This window comes from Pithys albifrons, chromosome 3 (genome assembly GCF_047495875.1).
Source record: "Pithys albifrons albifrons isolate INPA30051 chromosome 3, PitAlb_v1, whole genome shotgun sequence".
Classification (NCBI taxonomy): domain Eukaryota; kingdom Metazoa; phylum Chordata; class Aves; order Passeriformes; family Thamnophilidae; genus Pithys; species Pithys albifrons.
In genome coordinates this window covers 19209184-19227273 of record NC_092460.1, presented here as the reverse complement: position 1 = coordinate 19227273, position 18090 = coordinate 19209184, and the positions used below count along the sequence as shown (strand labels likewise).

At 57.0% G+C, this 18090-nt stretch overlaps 2 protein-coding genes across 6 annotated transcripts in view; both read right to left on the bottom strand.

Annotated features, from left to right (window-relative positions):
• Nucleotides 1-486: 486 nt before the first annotated feature.
• SLC26A6 (solute carrier family 26 member 6) lies at nucleotides 487-6739 on the bottom strand. 3 transcript variants are annotated; one of them, XM_071549739.1, is made up of 20 exons: nucleotides 6634-6739; nucleotides 5629-5786; nucleotides 5208-5347; nucleotides 4997-5107; nucleotides 4540-4712; nucleotides 4297-4461; nucleotides 4025-4177; nucleotides 3755-3837; nucleotides 3512-3659; nucleotides 3294-3407; nucleotides 3114-3191; nucleotides 2878-2973; nucleotides 2649-2755; nucleotides 2491-2560; nucleotides 2229-2321; nucleotides 2025-2129; nucleotides 1511-1687; nucleotides 1332-1386; nucleotides 927-1048; nucleotides 487-838 (listed from the first exon to the last, which is right to left on the bottom strand). In XM_071549739.1, exons 2-20 carry the CDS (start codon nucleotides 5775-5777, stop codon nucleotides 815-817), a joined length of 2163 nt encoding a protein of 720 aa, XP_071405840.1. In that variant the 5' UTR covers nucleotides 5778-5786; nucleotides 6634-6739; the 3' UTR covers nucleotides 487-814. The 3 variants fall into 3 exon arrangements, with proteins under 3 accessions (XP_071405840.1, XP_071405838.1, XP_071405839.1); XM_071549737.1 differs by lacking the exon at nucleotides 6634-6739 and adding an exon at nucleotides 6165-6214; XM_071549738.1 differs by lacking the exon at nucleotides 6634-6739 and having other exon boundaries at nucleotides 5629-5859.
• Nucleotides 6740-8740: 2001 nt separating this feature from the next.
• Nucleotides 8741-18090, bottom strand: part of CELSR3 (cadherin EGF LAG seven-pass G-type receptor 3) — a 31621-nt gene continuing 22271 nt past the window's right edge. For 2 of the 3 annotated variants that reach the window (XM_071550856.1, XM_071550857.1), the window contains 13 exons: nucleotides 17641-17767; nucleotides 17257-17463; nucleotides 16978-17152; nucleotides 16431-16543; nucleotides 16042-16121; nucleotides 15263-15389; nucleotides 14479-14592; nucleotides 14225-14361; nucleotides 14032-14138; nucleotides 13335-13508; nucleotides 12993-13193; nucleotides 11736-12813; nucleotides 8741-11045 (listed from right to left, as the gene is read on the bottom strand). In XM_071550856.1, coding sequence (XP_071406957.1) covers nucleotides 11018-11045; nucleotides 11736-12813; nucleotides 12993-13193; nucleotides 13335-13508; nucleotides 14032-14138; nucleotides 14225-14361; nucleotides 14479-14592; nucleotides 15263-15389; nucleotides 16042-16121; nucleotides 16431-16543; nucleotides 16978-17152; nucleotides 17257-17463; nucleotides 17641-17767 — 2668 coding nt within the window. In that variant the 3' untranslated portion in view covers nucleotides 8741-11017. Of the gene's footprint in view, nucleotides 11046-11735; nucleotides 12814-12992; nucleotides 13194-13334; nucleotides 13509-14031; nucleotides 14139-14224; nucleotides 14362-14478; nucleotides 14593-15262; nucleotides 15390-16041; nucleotides 16122-16430; nucleotides 16544-16977; nucleotides 17153-17256; nucleotides 17464-17640; nucleotides 17768-18090 lie in introns of those variants that run through there. The other variant, XM_071550858.1, reaches the window with a different exon arrangement.

The window sequence follows — 18090 nt, the reverse complement described above, 5'->3', positions numbered from 1 at the left end:
GGGGGTCCCGGGGGAGTGGGGGTCCTGGAGGATGAGAGTCCTGGAGAAATGGGGGTCCTGGGGAAGTGGGGGTCCTGGAGGATGAGAGTCCCAGGGAGCCCAGGGATTGTGGGTCCAGGGGGATGGAAATCCCATGTAATGGGTGTCTCAGGGGAAAAGGAATACCAGGTAATGGAGGTCTCAAGGGAATGGGAGTCCTGAGAAGCCTGGGAAATGGGGATTCAGGGGGATGCAGATCCTGGGGAATGGGGATCATGGGGATGGGGATTCTGGGGAATGGGGTACCTGCTCGTTCTACTCCCTTGGCCACAGCCCCACAGGCCTGGAGTGGGTCACAGGGAGAAGTGGCAGAACAGAGCCAGGGGTTGTCTGCACAGCCCACTCACAGGACGGCCGTGCCCAGCAGTGCTGGAGCAGCCTGGCCCAAGAGTGTGTCATCGAGGAAAAGGCATTGAATCCAGCCCTGAGAAACACCACGTGGCTTTATTTGCAATGCCAGCCCACTGCCGGGAGTAGGACCCCCTGGCCACTCCACCGCCTCCCCAACCACGTCCTGACCTGCTGGGGCAGGCCTGTGCTGGGGCAAAGCAGGGGTACCAGGCGGCCCCTCAGTGTGATGGGCAGCAGCAGCTCCGCCCAGCAGCAGCCCCTGGCAGGGGGCATAGCCAGGGCAGGACCCCGGTGGTCAGTCTAGAGGGGCTGGTGGGAGAACAGGGCTTTTGAGCCCCAGGGTGGGTGAGTTGGTGCCATCAGGGTGTGAGAGAACCCTCCTCATCCACCCAGCTCCTGGGGGAGACATCTTCCTCTGGCAGGGCTACATCCTGGTGCTGGGTTGTGCCTAAGGGGAACAGACAGGGAGAGGTTGGCTTGGCTGCCCCCCTCCAATGTCCCCTATCCGTGATGGGATGGTGAGGCCGGCTGCTCACCGAGGGCTGGTGCCGCTCCCTGTTGATGTGCACCACAGCATCGTGCACCGAGGGGAAGAAGGAATACTTGGTGATGGTTGAGCTGAAGAAGTTGCCCCGTTCCAGCTGAGCCAGCACGGGCCCTGTGTGGAGGGAGAAGTATCTAAAGTGATGGCACCTAGATGAGCCCCCCACCCCCCACCCAGAGCAGCCTCCCGCCTCCGGTATTGCAGGGTGACGCCAGGGTCAGCACTGGGGACCCAGGTGCAAGGCTCAGATTGGATCCATGGAACCACCTGCAGCACCTCTCCCCTCGGGAAACCCTGGGGATAGGAGGACTGTAGAGGGACCCCCAGACCAGCAGCTGTGTGCTGGAGAGGTGGCCATGCCCGGCCAGGGCTCATGGCTCTGCAGATACCCCCTCACCCGGGCAGCTGGCAATGAAGATGTCAACTTCTATCTCACGGAAATCCCTGAAGATCTGCAAATGGCAGAAAATATTTTACCCAGGAAGAGGGATGAGCATCAGCCATCGGGCCACTCCCTTGCAGATGCTTTTGGCAAGGCTGCTATCCCGCCTGCTCCTGCTCCCTCTGGGCCCTTACATTCTTCAGGATCTTGATGGAGACAGTGTCCACAAAGCTGACAGAGCTGAAGTCCAAGATGATGGCATGGAAGCTGGGCTGGGGCAGCTTCAGGCTGCGCAGGGTGGGCTCAGAGGGCACACTGCTTTCCTCCTCACTCAACTCAATCACCGCCACTCCTGGGCCATCCTCTGTGTTCTGGGGGATGGAAGGAGAGCTGCTCTCTGGAGATGGGCTCATTAGCTGGCACCAGGCCAGCCTTTGTTCTTGCTCTTAATTCAGATTAACTTGCCAAAAGGTTAATGACTCTCTGACTCCACCACTTAATCATTAACAGCCCAGCTTTCCCCACCGACCTTGGGTGTGACAGTGTGGCCCAGTTCAGTCCCAGTGCCTTTCTCACTCATTGGCCCCAAACTGAACTGGGAACCCAGTGGGCCACTGAGCCCAGCTCGTGCGTGGATAGGAGGGCCAGAGCCAGTCAGGGAGACAATGCAGGGTGGCACTGGAGCGGTGCCCTGTGTCAGGGAAGCACCTTTTTCCTCTTTGCCTTTTCCTTCTCTACTTTCTTTTGTTGTTTCTTCAGCTTCTTGAGGGCCTTCTTCTTCTTCCCAATCAGGCGGTCCACATTGATGCCACACTGTGGAGCAGTGCAGCCTTGTGATGCCAGCAGTCCCATTGGTGCTGGCAGGCAGGGGAACACGGGGAGCACTGGAGGGAGCACTGGTGACTCTCCTACCTTCTTCTTCAGGGCCTCAGCATACAACTCCACATTGGCAAAATAGAGGGTGGAGGAGGAGCGGAAGATCTTCACGCCAGGGACCTCCTGTGCCTGGGGGCAGATGGGGAGGGTGCTACCCCCAAGAATGAAGCCACCTGTTCCCCTTCCCTCCCTTTTCCAAAATGCCCCCCAGCTCCTTTCCCCAGTGAAGAGTCACTGGAGGTGCTTTGAAACACCTCCCCATTGCAGGTGGCTCTTCCCCCACCCACAATGCTGTTACCATCTCATATTCTGCTACATCCCTGTAGACATCGGTGTCAGAGATGCGCCCCAGGATGGAGTAGTGGGGGCTGTGGGGAAGAGAACAAGGGGCTGAGGTCACCACGGGCTCCTCCTGCTCTCAGGTTGTGGCACCAGCCCCAGCCCCAGGATACTCACAGCTGGGTGCGGAAGATGACCGTGAGCAGCCCAAAACCCACCGAGGCCGCCAGGCCAATGTCCAAGTTCAGGATGAGGGTGGCCACAAATGTCACAATCCAGACCATCTGGAGAGGGGACATGGCCAGCTGCAGCATGGCCTCCCCGCTGGCATCTGCAAGCCTCAGGGAGGGTGGAGAAGCCCTCCCCAGGAACAACAGCACAGCCCCAGGGCTGATCAGCACCTTACCAGGTCTACCCGGTTGGACTTCCAGAGCATGCTGAGGTCACTGAACTGCTTGAACATGCCCTTGAGGTTCACAATGATGATGGCAGCCAAGATGGCCTAGGAGAGAAGCTGCAGCTATGAGGAAGCTTAGAGAAGGTCTGTGAATGGCCATAGGCTGTTCCTCTGCCACACTACCATGTCATGGGATGGGCACCAGCGTGGGATGTGGCACAGAGGCCACTTGGGACTAGATATACCTTGGGCAGGTCATAGAAGAGCTCTCCAATTTTTATGATGGTCACCAGGATGACCAAGGATGCGATGACACCAGCTACCTGTGTGAAAGAGCGGGAAGTGAGGGGTGAGCCCCCACTGCTTGCTGTGCTGCCTGCCCCTGATCCAGTCCTGTGGACGGAGGCAGCACTGCCCAGACTCACCTGGCTGTTGCCCCCCGTGGACTCCTGTACCAGGCTCCGTGACATGGAGCAGCTGATGGCAAAACACTGGAAGAAGCCTCCCAGGAAGTTGCAGAGGCCCAGCGCAATCAGCTCCTGCAGGGACAGAGCAGCAGCAGGGGAGGACCATGCTTTCCTCTGGCTGCAAGGGCAAGCTTGGCTTTCACCCAGAGTGGGGGCCCTGCACCTCAGAGCATCACCTGGTTGCTGTCCACTTTGTAGCCATGCTTCAGGGCAAAGATCTTGCCCAGGGAGATGCAGATGGCATAGCCTACCACAGCAATGGCAAAGGCATTGCCTGCCACCTGCCCAAAGTAACTGAATTTAGGGACCACAGGTGGCTTCAACCTGCATTCAAGACAGAGAGATGTGGCTCAAACTGGGGGTTCTGTGGGTGACACAGTGCCCCTGCCCAGCCTCCTTCACTGCCTGGCCCTGCTCACCCGCTGGGGATATTGCCCACTACGGAGATGCCAAACTTGTCATTCAGGTTGACGCCATAGGAGATGCCGGTGGAGACAATAATCTGGGGGAGAAAGACTAGGGTGAGGTAGGGCCTTCCTGTACAGGGACTGGGGTGGAGGAGGAAGAGGAGGAGGGGGAGGGTGCAACATGTGCCCTGTAGTTGCTCTCGCCAAGGAGCCCCATTCCACACCTCCCCTCCCTGGAAGGGATAGGGACAGGGACAGGGAGGCTGGGGCAGCTCGGGGTACCGTGACAAGCTCGATGGGGATAGGCATGGGCAGCTTGGCGGCAAACTTGTGGTTGAGCTCTTTCACAATGAAGATGGCCACCATGGCAATGATGGCGGTCACCAGGGTGCCCACGTTGGTCTCTGGCAGCTTCTTGCAGATCTCAATGACAGTCTAGAGGATACAGGAGGAGGGACTATGGTCAGATGCGTCCCCAGCAGGTTGTTGGGGGCCTCTATGTGCCCCAGAGGGAGCCCCCAGGGACTCCTGGGCAGCAACGAGCCCCCACTCACCACAAACATTGAGAGTGGCCCTGAGAACTCGCCCACAGAGACCCCAAAGACATTCTTGAGCTGGGAGACGAGCACATGCACAGAGGCAGCAGTGGTGTAGCCACGCACCAGTGGGTCTGAGAGGTAGGTCACCACAAATCCAAACTGCAGGAGACCCAGGGCCACCTGAAAGAAAAGGTGGCAAAAGTGACCCACAGCTTACAGGCCCCTCTTCTCTGCTAGACTAGGCTGGGGCCATCTTACCTGGAAGATGCCTGTCAGGACAGTGATAGTGGCCACCAGCTCCACCCTGGCAGCATCCCGCAATGCCTCATTGACCGTTGCATTGCTGCTGTTCGTGGACTCCAGGAAGTTCTCACTAGGCAGCATGGACTCTGTCAAGCTCCCAATCATGACGGAGATGACGGCGAAGGGACCTGGGGACAGGTAGAGTGGGCAGGGAGCCCAAGGTGAGCACCAGAACCTCTTTGAGGGCGTCTCTTAAGGGGTCAGCTCCTTTCCCCTTGTGCGAGGCCTAAAGTGCACCCTCTGTGTTTTGCCTCTGGTTTGGCCAGCCACCTTCTTGGTAGGACAAAGTAAAGGCAAGAAAGGCCCCCTCAACTATTTATGTGGCAATGCTGTGCCATAGATGAAAACTTGTACCTCTCATCCTTGCTCCCTCCCCACCATCACCATGCAAGAATGTGGTCCCTGAACTCACCCACGGAGTTGTGCCTGGATGTCCCGAAGAAGAAGTAGAGGAAGACGGGGTAAAAGGAGGAGTAGAGACCAGTGACAGGTGGTAGCCCAGCCAGGAGTGCATAGGCAAGCCCTGGATGATGGAGCAGGGAGAAATATCACAGAGGGCAAATCCCTCACCCCCCTCTCAATCCACAGGGAGCCCCTGGCAGCCTGGGCATGGCATCACTCACCCTGGGGGAGGTGCATGATGCCCACGCTGAAGCCTGAAGTAATGTCCCCCAGGAGCCAGTCCTTGATGGGGTAGCGGGGCAGCCAGTATAGGAAGGGCAGGAAACGGAACAACAGGGACTTTGCAGCGGACCCTGAGCATCTGGAGGGAAAGAAGCAGAAGCTAAGGCTGAGCACAAGTGTAGGGGCTTGGGGACATCAGCAGGGGTAGACAAGGTCCCATAAGAAGAAATGGGTACCATGGGACCCCCAGCTCTATCCCCTGGAGCTTGGTGTCCCTCCAGACAGGAGGACAAAGGAGGCACACAGGTATTTGGGCTTGAGGGAAGGAACCTCAACTCTGCAGCTTCCCGTGGTGGGGTGGCTGGGGTTGCACAGTGCTTGATGAGGTCCAGGCACATCCCCCTGGCCACATGGTCCTACCTGGTCTTGCGGAGACAGCCACGCAGTGAGGGCTTGGTGGGAGGTTTCCTCTGCGCCACCTCCTCCAGTTCAGCCTCACTCAGCACGTCACGGGGTGCTCTGTTGCTCAGTGCCATCTCTGCTGCCATGCCCACCTGGCTCTCCTGCATGCCAGTTCACTGCAGGGACACAAGGGGCACTAGGGACAACTCAGCCACATCCCCACAGCTGGGGACACCCAGGAATCCTACCCACCCCACAACCCCTTCTCCAGCTCCACTTGCCCCAGAGAGCCATCCCATCCCAGCCAGGCTGGTAGGATTGACCCTGATGATAAGCATGAGCTGAGTTTCAGGAGTTGTGAAAAAGCAGCAGCAGCAGCAGCTCACAACAGGCAGCTGGCAGATGGGCAGGGAGGGTGCTGAGGTTTCGGCAATTAGTGCTGCCCACTCCTGCCCCACATCAGCCCCATCTGCCCCACTGGAATGCACAGGTGGGGTCTGCCAGCAGAGCTTCCCCGGGAGGGCTCCCCCTCTGCTTGCCCGTGCAGGACCCACCTTGGTGCCAACCACCCTTTCCCTCTGTGATCTGCAGCAGGGCAGGGCAGTGTGCCAGCACAGCTGCTGAGCAGAGTCCTGGTCATTCCACAGCCCCGTCGGCAGACTTTGTCCCTTTACACATGAGGGGAGCAGGAATGTGAACCCCCAGCAAATGTCACAGCTTACCATCCCTCCAATAGTGCCCTACCCTGACCACTGCACTGCAGAGCCAGAGTGAGCCTGTGGGCAGAAGAGGGAGGCTGGTCTGAGGTCTCACCCTTCACAGGGCTGGGGAGGTGCGATCGAGGCATCCCTATACAGAATCACAGCCTGTCCTTGCCCAGGACTAAGGCTGAGAGCTGCACCATCCTGCTGGGCTCACCCAGCTGGTGGCCTGCCTGGTCCTGAGGTGCTCATCCCCTTGAAACTGGACCCACAATCCCCCCATGGGGTGCCTGAGTCCCTGTGTTACCCCCATCACTTCTACCTGTTGTGCCCAAGTTGGTCAGGAGCCGCCAGGCAGGTGTACGATCTGCTCCCTCCTATTATTAAAGCCAGCCTGTGATCTTTGAGACACCGCTCCCTGCCTCCTGCCCTTCCTCCTGCCCTGACAAGAAGCTGGCTGCTTTGCAGTCCCGCTGCTGCACAGCACCCACCACACTCCCTTCCATGCCCTGGTGAGCTGGGTTTCTCAGTTGTGGCAGACCCAGTGTTGTTCCCACTGTCCCCAAAACCATCCAATATTGGGGACTGTCCAGTCTCAGCTCCTGATTTGCAGCCATATCCAGGGTGCTGCCATGTCCAACCACCCATGCCAGGTTCAGGGCAGGGGTCTTCTTGCTGCTGGGCACATCCTGGCACCAATCTCTTGCCAAGAGCTGCTGGGCACTCACCCACCGAGGGCACTGCTCAGGGTCCTGCCATCACTCTCCTGTGCCCTCAAGTCTCCCATGGGTGTCCCTTCCCCATGCCATGTTCTGGAGCAGGAGCTGTGCCTAGGACAAGGAGGGCTACCCACAGCCTCTGGTCATGGCATCCACGTATTTTCCATAGCCCCTTGCTTACCTTGCTTGAAACAGGTGTGCTGTGCTCTGTGGACTGCCCCACTCTCCCACAATTTGCACATACCCAGCCTTTATCTTGTTCCAAAGGTCCCCAGCGGGCACCACAGTCCCAGTGAACCCATCATTCCCTACTGGGCTCCATCATGACCTAAAATTGATTTCAGAGAATTCTGAGTCACACTTGGCCCTGTCCCATAAGGACATGACTGCAGAAATCCAGGAACCCACAGTTGATTGGTACCTGGGTGTGGGGTGAAGGCAGTGGGCAGGACCAGGCATTAGAGAATCCTGGGTCCCCTAGGTGGTGGGATGGGGCTGGTGAGTGGCATAAGTGGTGATATTCAGAACCACGATTTCCAGGGTCTAAGCAACTCGTGCCCATCCCTGGTGCAGGGTAACTCATGGCCACCTGGCTACTCCTGTGGTGAGCATGACCCAGGTCCCACAGCAGCCACATGCCTTTCATGCAATGGAGTTGAGCCTGCTCCCTCAGCCTCTCCCACATCCCTGGCTCCTGCTGTCCCAACGTCCATCAGTCCCACCATGGCCAGGTAAAGGCACACTAATACTGACACAGGCATACACATACCTCCTCATCGTTTATTCACTCACCTGGCTGGGAATCAGAAGCTATCACAGGCCTCCCGCTTGGAAGCAAATAGCACCACGTGTCATTTACTGCCTCCTTATCACTGCTCTCTGTCCCCATCTGTGCCATTCCTTCCCACTTCCCAGCCTCCAGCCCCCTACCTCTACCCTGGGCTGGCCACTCTGCCTGTGACTCCTCCTTGCTGCCCCAGCCCCCAGCCAGCTCTCCCTGGCCCTCACCCCCCTGCCAGCCTCGGGAAGAGCTGCAAGACAGAACCACAGTACCTGGCACCGCCAGCACGACTTCCAAGAGCTACTGTGAGCCGGCCCCCAGCTGCTCACAGGATAAAGCCTGTGAGGGACAGAGGGATAACAATTGATGGTGACCCTTGCTCAGGGCACTGTGGATCAATGCTGCCCTTTGATCACCTCCTGCTCCTTCCTCTTCAACAGTAAGGCAGGGACAGAGGGCATCATGATCATGCTTGGCCTCTCCTCCTTACACTTCCTTCTCCTTGCCGGCAGCCAGCTTGGTCCCGCTGAGGTCAGGCAGCCTTTGGACAATGGATCTTCTTCCCTTGGCCTTGGTCCGGTTGTGGGTGCCGGCTGCTCCCAGGCACGGGCCCCATGGCTACTCACAGCAACTGTGGCACCACAGCCCTTCCAGCCAGCGGTGGGAACAATGGGCATCACCACAGCTCATACCAGCTCAGGGTGAACTGGCCTGGATGCAGCCCAGTTTCAGGCAGCTGAAGCACCTGAAGTCCCTGTCCCCTGGTCACCTCACCCTGGGCTACAGCAACTCCATTTCAGCTTACGAGCTGGCCAGGAGCTCCTGCCCAAGCCTCCTCCCAACGTCACCTCAAGCCCAGGCACTGCTCCCATAGCCCCATCCATAGATTTCCCTGTGCAGGGAGAGATGGCAGAGAGGCCAGCACCATTTTATAGACTTTTATTTCCAAATCTGGTGCTTCCATGATACACTTTTACACAGCCGGAGGGGAGGCAAGGGCATCTTCCCACTCCCTGCCAACAGAATTGGGAGACAGAGAGAGGAAAAATGCCTCAACTAAACCCCGCAAAGGAAAAAACCCAAACCCAAGGAGGATGCTCCCCAGAGCCCAGGTCACAGCACTACAATCAGGGACCAAGATGCAGACTGGTCTACAAGAAGAAGGCTCCTGCTTCTTGACAGACCCAGGTCTGCAGGGATGGCCACCGGCTCCGCTGCTCTCTTCTTTTTGGCACTTGTCACTTGCTCTCCATTTGGCACCAGCATTAAGAGTCCCGTGCCCAACTTGGCAGAAACATGGGCCCTACAGCGCCACAGGGATGGGATCCCAAGGCTCTTGTGCTGGGGCTGCACAGCTGGAGAGAAACATGTAAACGAGCTTGTTCCCAAAGGCAAAGATGGGCAGCAGAGGGGCCCGGCTGTTCCCTGCATATGAAGCCAGCAGGCTTTCCCTCTGCACACTGGTCCCAAATGATATGTAAACATGTCAGCAGGCCCTTCTGTCCTCATCCCTGGGAAAACAGCGAGCCTGCCTCATCAGGGCTGTGCTGGGGGGCCCATGGAACTCCCAGTCACCAGCCCTTCTGTTCCCTCCACACTCTTCCCACTGACTTGGGGATGTAGCCAAGAGGCCTTGGCCTCCCCAGGGCCTGAGGACAGCAGCACAAGTCCTCTTCTGTAAACATGTCAGGCTGGGCTACAGTAAGATGCTACGGCAGTGTGGTAGTAAGGCAGTAAGGAGCACACAGTCATGCAGCCCCGAGAGCACCATGGGGGTGGCCAAGCAGAGGCACCACGCTCGGCTTGTGAAAGGGAGCATGCCAGCCCAGCGAGCCAAATGCCTTGGCCTGAGGATGGGCTAGGCACAGAGGAGTGTTACTACACAGAAGAGCCAGTAGGAGTCCCAGGCCAGGCCCCAGGCTGAGCAGAGACACCATTGGGGCAGCCTGAATTTCCAGAGAGCGCGAAGTGCTGTTTACCTCCATCTCCCCCAATCCAGGCCACTCTTATCTGGGGTCTTCTGCTAGTCAGAGGATAGCAGATATATGCAGAGCTCACAGCAAACCAGCTACATACGACTTCTGTGGGCAAGGCTGGACCCCAAGACAGGAGCCATATCATGTTCCTCCCTTTGCAGAGGGAGCACTGGCTCTGGAACAGCCTAACCTGCTGCAGAGGGCAAGGCTGATGCAGCTCCTTGCCTAGACCCACAAATTAACAAATTTGCTTTGTGACACCCATGTTAAAGAGCACGACACTCAGTGAGTTAAAACGGTGCTCACTTGCTGAGCAGAGGAAACCAGCAATGATGAGATTGGGACCACCCTGGTACAGGATAGGACTGTGCTACAGAGCTTGTCTCTTCCCCAGCAGGTCCCTTACTCCTGAATTTGCTGCCCCATTCATTTGTGCTCTCACTGGCACAAAGCCCTGGCTCACTGAGGGGGGGCAGCCCCAAGGGGGAGACTCCCATGGGAGGGCAGAGGGAGGCCTGACTGCATGGATCTGAGGGACACCAGCCACAAGGGTGGCACCAAAACACATGTGGAGCTGCACGGTGGGAGGGTGGGAGGCAGCAGGACCAGCTGTCCTGCAATGGGGCTTGGACAAAGCAGTGCCAACAAACACTTAAGGACTGCCTGGCACTGGCTCTCCTGTCCACTGGGATTGCGGTCTTCCTCATAGTCGCAGGGAAGCTGGCAAAGGGCTGCTGGTGAAACAAATGCTCCAGGTCCTGGGAACAGACCGTCCGTAAAAATAACCATAGAAATTTCTTCTCTCTTTGATTACAAAGATACAAAAAGATAGAAAACCCTCCCCTGCCCCCATGTTCTGGGCTCCATTTCTGTCCTGCTGCCACTGCCCACGCTCTGCACACACACACGCACATCCCACGTACAAACAGCTCACAGAGAAAAGAGCTCAGCCCCAGCAGGTCAGAGTTGCCACTCCTGCCCAGTACTACCTGTCACACCGAGCAGGTGATGGGGAGCATGGTGGTAGTCAAGAGCCTGGAGGCTCCTGGCAGTGGGTGGTGTGGGCTGCCAGCCCCTCAGTCCACAGGGCAGGGGAAGGCAGGGTTTGTTTTGGGCCTCTGACCACCATCAGTTCTGACCCCTGCCCCCCTGGGGACACCAAACCTCGGCTGGCAGTGCCTGGTGGAGGGCCCTGCTTCTTCCGTGTCTCTTGTGGACAGCTTCAGCCCCTCAGGAATGGCCTTCGCTTCTCATTATTCTTCACAGAGGAAAGAAAAACAGTGTTAAGCCATGACACCTCACCCGGGCTCCAGCATCTTTACCCTGCTAGGCCAGGTGGAGGCAGGGCAGAAACCCACTTCCTTGGAGCAAGAACAACAATATCCAAGTCCCTGAGTTCACAGAAGAGGAAAGGAGGGATGGGGTGGGGTCAGGTTTGGTGGCAGCAGTACCAGCAGGGAGCAGAGCTGGAGGGGAAGAAATGACAAACTGGGACAGGGTCCCTGAGAGAAACAAGGCTGGGGCAGGCAGGGCTCCCCTAGGATTTGGGCTTCCTCCTCTCTAGCCAACCTGGCCCTTGAATACATCTGCCTCTTGGGACTTAGAGCCAGTATTGACCAAGGGGACCAGCTGTGGCTGCACAGAGTATTGTCCCTGAGTCCCCACAGGCCACAAGTGAGGGTCATTGTCTCTGGCAGAGCGGGCAGACTCACATACACAGATGTTCCTGCCCGTGCTGCACTGCAAGCACACAGAGCTGTCACACCTAAAGCTTCTCCCTGTCCAGTCACAATGCAGGACCAGAAGACACCTGCTACTCACCCTGGGGCTTACCCCTACACAGCCCTCTTCCTCCAAACCAAACCCCTTCGGGAAGAAGCCAGGCAGGCAGAAAATGCACAAGATCAGCTGAACAAGACCTGGATGTGGAAGGAAGGAACACACTTACTCTGAGTCTGGTGACAGCTCCGAAATGCTGTGGGAGGTGGCAGAGCGAGGTGTTGAGGGACACATTGCGGAGGGCGTCGAGGTCTGCACAGCAGAGAGGGTGGCAGTGGTCTGGGGGCCTGAAGGCGTGCTGGAAGATTGCACCGAGGACAGGGCAGAGGAGTTAAAAGAAGCAAGAATGGAAGAAAGGATATCTAACTGTTCGGTGGAAGGATGTCGGCTGGGAATGGCCTCCAGGTTCTCCCTAGAAGGCTGTCTCCTTGACAGCGGCTCTAGGCTTTCCCTAGACAGCTGCCTCCGAGAGAGACTTCCCAGGTTGTCCTGTGAGGGATGCCTGCTAGGCACTGTGTCCAGAGGCTCTCTGGAATTAGATCTTCTGGATAGAAAGTCTAGCTGCTCCCTTGAAGCTTGTCTAGCTGATGCTAGCAGGTCCCTTGAAGGCTGTTTTCTAGAAAGTAAATCCAATTGTTCTCGAGAAGTATCTCGACTTGGTAACATGTCTATTCGGTCTCTGGACACTTGCCTACTTGGCAATGTGTTTAGCCACTCTCTAGAGATTTCTCTTACTGGCCCACAGTCTAGCTGCTCTCTTGACCCAAATCTGCAAGGTAAAGTGTCAAGGCAGTCTCTGGAGCCCTGCCTCCGGGGCAGCGTGTTCCCATGATCTCTCTGACTGGGCCTAGCAGCAAGTAAATCCAAGTTTTCCCTAGACGCGTGTCTGCTTGGGATACTTTCCAGGTGTTCAGTAGACCCATGCCTGCTGGGGATGGTGTCCAGCTCCTCCCTGGACCCATGCCGACTGGGCACAGCTTCCAAGCAGTCTCCAGAGTTGTGTCTGCTCAGCTGGTCCCGGGACATCTGTCTCCTCATCAGCATGTCAAGCTGCTCCCGTGACGAGTACCGGCTGGCTGGCTGCGACAGACTGCCAGCCCCAGAGTAGATCCTGCCGTAGGAGGCAGCGGGGACAGCCCTGTGACCCAACGTGGAGGTCTTGTACCATGTCAGCTCATTGGTCATCCTGCCGACAGATGGCAGGCCCTGGAGAGTCGGAGGGTACTGAAGGCGGTTCTTCAAAATCCCTGCACCAGATGGAAAGAGAAGTCAAATCTTCACACAACAGCAAGAAGAGCATGAAAAGCAGGGAGATAAGGCACACCTCCCAAAGGGCACGGCCAGATGGATCTGATGCTGAGCTTTCAAGGCCATGTCAACCTGACAGAGGCAAGGCCACCCTTGCCCACTTGCTCTAGGCTGTTACCTTTTCTCTGCCGTTGGGTCTGGGTGAGGGAGTTCTCATCCCCGCTGGTCAAAGCCAAGTCTGGCTGATTATTGTTGGCTGCATCCTTGTTGATGTCAAACCCCAACTTCCGCTCGGAGCCCCACTTCTGCAGGGAGCAGGGGTGAACCTCGCACTCGCCCAGAGCTGGCCAATATGACATGAGGTCGTTGCCATCTACATCTGATGAAGGACACAGCAAAACGGGCCCCAGGGAAGAGGGAGAAAGTATTTCCATGAGCAGCAATTGAGCTATCACAGGACATGGCCTGGCCCCCAGGGACCCAAGCTCATCCTTTTCCCTGCCAGAGCCCTAGGACTTGCCTTTGGGAGTGGTGTTGGCAGGGTTGGTGAGGAGGCGCTCGCTGTGTGCCGCCCGCTTGAACTGGCGCTGGAAGCGGCCCCGCAGGCGTACATTCTCCTCACTCTCCGAGGATGGGATGGAGAGGCTGCGCTCTTCGTCCAGAGACAGGTCACTGTCTGAGTCTGAGTCCTGGTCTGTAGGAGCATGGTGTGTGTCAGGTAGACTTTTGGAATGAAGGTGGGAGAGGCTTCCCTCAGCAGCAGCCTGTGCCAGCTCCCCTGGCCCTACTACCAGGTACCCATGAGAGGAGCTGCACCTCCCTACCAAGCAGCTGCCAACAGCCATAAGATCCCCTCTGCCTCCTCTTCCTCCAGGCCAAGCAAACCCACCTCCCTCAGTCTCTGCTTGTTCATCCCACGCCCCAGCCATGAGGATGGCTCCTGCTGGTCTCGCTTCAGTCTGTGCTGTACAGGGAAGCCCAGTGTCACCACAAATCTCGCAACAGCCAATGTTCCCTCTCTTGCCTCCTCCATTTCTAGACCCTTGGAGACAGTGGCTGCCTCTCCCTCCTATCCACAGTGTTTGGAAGTTGCAGCTGAACACAAGGTGGAGGACATAACCATACAGCCAGAGCCTGCACCAGGAGGAATTTCCTTAAGCCAGGAGTTAATTTGGGATGCACTCAGCCCCAAACCCAGGTACAGGACTGAGTCCTACCTCCCCCAGCATCACGGTGGAACATGGCCACATCGATGTCTGTGGGCCCGGTGTGAGCCAGCAGGCTGTGATCCAGGGCCGAGCCCTGACGTGCCGTCACATTGTCTCTGAAATACAGGAGCCATGAAAGGTCACAGCGGCAGGACCCTCCAGCTCTGCCCAGGCACTGTGGCCCCCCTGAGCTGCTCCCTACCTGAGGTAAGCCCGCTGGCTGGAGTGGGTGCGGGCAGAGCGCACGCTGCTCACTGAGGAGACAGTGGAGGCCCCCAGGGTGATGCGGATGAGCCCACTCTCCTCAAACAGTGCTGTGTTGTTGTAGGCATTGGGGCCCTGGGGAGGCAGGGAGAGCACATGTTAAGGAGTTGCCACGGCAGCTGCCATAGGGAAATGGGGACATCCCTGTCAGCTTTGGACCCCCTTGTCCTGAGCTGCTCTGCTCTGACCCACCTGTGTACTCCTTGTGGCCTCCTCACTTTGCCCCTTCTTGCCGAGGCAGGCCAGCTTCCAGGCCTCCCACACCTCCTCATTCAGCATGCAGAACAGAACCAGCACAGCCAGGCCCTGGGGGGAGAGATGATGTGAGAAACAACCCTCATTGCCAGCTGACCTGCTCGCCTACAGTGCCAGCGGCAGGACAGTCCCTGGCTCCTTCAGAGCCCAGTGTGTTGGCTTTGGTGGCCACCAGGACTGGGATGCACCAAAGACCCCCCAGTGTTGATTGGAGCTACCAACCATGGTGGCCATTGGCAGGAGGAAGGGGTGGGGTGTCCTACTGGCTGGCAGTGGCCAAGGAGCAGATGGCAGTGCCCCCTGCAGCAACACCAGCTGCAGTGGTAGCAGGAGGTTGGCAGGGTGCTGCCATGGGTCTTATTTTGGGTGTCCAACACTTCTGCTGCACGCTGTTCTCTTGCTCTGCCCTTTGACAGTACAGAGGCACCTTCTCTCTGAAGATGGTTCTTGCTATCCCTTGAATGTCACCTCTGAACCAAACACCTTGCAGCCACCTCCTGCTCCGTGTGACTGCTCAGCACAGGCACAGCAGCAATGACTGGCAGGAGTCACTCACTGCCAGTCACAGTGTCACAGTGGTGACTGCAGAAGGGACAAGGAGCCCAGCAAGATGCTGGGAGCTCAGCACAGGTCACCCACTCTCCACAGATGGCCACGGGGATAACAGGGATGCTCTCCTGGGCTGACCCATGCCCTCCCCAGCAGAGGCTGGGCTAGTTACCTGGAGGCTGCAGAGGACAGTGTAGAGGTAGTGGAAAGCCAGGACACTGTTGTTGACAGCCAAGAGGCCAAAGAGCCAGGTAGTGCTAATAACTAGAAGCAGAACAAAGGAGCTCCGTAACGTCATGCTGGAGAGAGAGAGAGAGAGACAGACAGACAGGCACACAGACACACACCAAGAGGTTAGTGCATATGGTTAATCTACAGCCTAGTGCTCACAGACAGAGATCCAGAGGGGAAAGCAATCCTGCCCAACCCTCCCTGTTGTTCCCAGCACTGCAGGCACATCCCTACATAGCAGTCCAGCTTCAGCCACCTCCCAGGCCTTCCCTTCTGGATCACACATGGCAAACACAGGGGCTCAAATGACACAGGTCATTTGGAGCCACAGAGAGCTGAGCCATGCTCCAGGGCTGGCTCAGGAGGGTGCGGGAAAAAGTCTCGGGAGCGTGTTGGAGAGGAAAAAGCAGGTGCTGGTAGCTGACAAGGGGTGGAGTGTTGAATCCAAGCGGACACAAGGGGTGGCTGTGAGGGCAGGTGGTAAAGGAGGACCAGTTGGTGGGTCAGAATGGGGATGGGGACATAGGAACAAGAGGAAAGGACAAAGTTTAAGAAAGGTTAATGTGGCAGGCAGGTGTGGGAGAGAAGAGTGGCTGCGAGGCTGACACTGATGCACAGAGGGGCCCTCTGCAATGGTGGAAGAAGGAAGGATGGTCACTGAAAATGCTAAAAACCATGAGCTGTCAGAGCTCTGCTGGGAGTTTGGCCACTAATACTCACAGAACCGATTTCTTCTTGGTCTCCTTTTGGCCTGGGGAACAGGACATCTTGGCCACAAGCAGGAACATGACCCCATTCATCTGAAAGCGTTGGCACTGATTAGAAGCTGTGCCAAGGGCTGGCTCTGATCTGACTTCCCCAGTGCAGAACATGGGCAGACTCCAGGTCCACCAAGCCCATGCAAACATCCCCTCTTTTCCCCTTCATGCCTGAGCCATGGCCTCCCCTAGGTTTGACTAGAGTGAGGAGGGACAAAAAGAGGGCCTCTAACTGAGGGAAGGGGGTACAAAGAATGGGGCAGGCAGTGGGCAGCCAAGGAGGAGCAAGTGCCCATGGTGCAAAGAAGGGAGGTAGGAGAGGGCTGTGGGTGAAACAGGACAGGGTTTTACCACAATGACGACAGTTATGGGGCCTGCAAAGCTCCAGACCAGCTTATCATGAATGGAAATCCAGCAGAAGTCGGGGTTCCCATAGCCCTCAGGATCCAGGCCAACAGACAGCCCTGAAAGAGGAAGGGAGAGGTCACGTCTGGACCTAGCAGCCTTAGGCTTGTCCAGGCCATGTCAATCCCATTGCAGCAGTGAAGGGGCTCTCTCCCTGCTCCTTGCCCTGTGCATGTGCTTCCCCAACACAGGAAAGAGCCAGGACTATGCCCCAACACCAGGATTTTTATTTCCTTTTCCCCAGGCATCCCTGACACAGCCCAGCTCAGCAGGCATTCACTGACAGCAACAGGCCACCCTGATATGTGTATCAGCCTTGATACATGGTCCCCAGCTGACCACCACAGCACTGCTTGCTGTCAGCACTGCTCTCTGTGTCAAGCCCACCCTCAGCTCTCCACACTGGGTGAGCTGGGCAATGCCTTGTTGTCAGGAAGCTGCTGAGAATCAGCACAGCTGGTTTTGGCACGGCTGTAGCACAAGCAGCTCTTACCAGTGATGATGGCAGGCACTCCCCAGCCAATGGCATAGTAGAAACGCATGGCCCCGAAGTTGACATTGCGAGCTTCGGTCTGCATGCGGTAGATGTGGAGGCCCTGGACGAAGAGCCAGGCAAAGGTGGAAAGGAAGAAGCAGTGGAGGAGGATGGCAATCACAGTGCAAAGAAACTGGGGAGACAAAAGCCACTCAGAGATGGTCCCACTGTGACAATGCCAATGACATCATCCATGCCTCACCCTCACCCCAGGGGCATGCAGGTTCAACTACAGACCTGGTTCTCAGTGCGGTTGATGCCCAAGAGAAAGAGCAGCTCAGAAAAGAAGAGGGTGATTGATATGTTGGAGTGGATGCCACGTGTGTTGGACTTTAGGCCTTTGAGGCAGGTCAGGAAGGAGAAAGTCAGCAGCAGAGACACCAACGAGAGAGACACCAAGGAATAGGTGACAACTGCCAATGTCTCCAGGTCACCTTCCAGTTGCTGCAGCAGCAGAGAATCAAAAGCAAATGGCAGTGTTAGAGGCAGACATGGGATGCTTGCAGAGCTCTCAAACACTAGTTGTGTCCCACAAGGAATTTTCTGCCTGTGTGGGTTTATTCTGGGACCCAGTGTCTAACAGTCCCCTCCACTGCCCACAGCCCCACAGGCAGAGTTTACCTCTCGGTGTGAGCTGTCCATCAAAACCCCAAAGGTACCAAACTGGGAGCACTGGCAGTGGACGTGTGTGGTGTTGCGGTACACAAGCTCACAGTCCTTGGCTGTCCAGAAGCCAGAGGGGTTGGTCCTGCAGCCACCAAAAAAGCAGAGTGCACTTAGGAGACAAGACCAATGAGTGTGGTATGTGGAGGAGAAACTGCAGAGAAAAGGGGTGACTGGCAAGGCTCTTCTGCCAGTAGATACAACTGTACTCCTACAGCTGAAGTACTGGAGCCAGAGCGTGGATGTGGCACTGAGGGATACAGGTCAGTGGTGGGCTGCAAGGTGCTGGGTTAACAGACTCGATGATATTAAAGGCTTTTCCAGCCTAAATGATTCTATGACCCTGCTGTGCCTTTCCAGCAGGAATGAACCCCATGGGAGAGGACAGAAACCCTCACATCCCAGTGC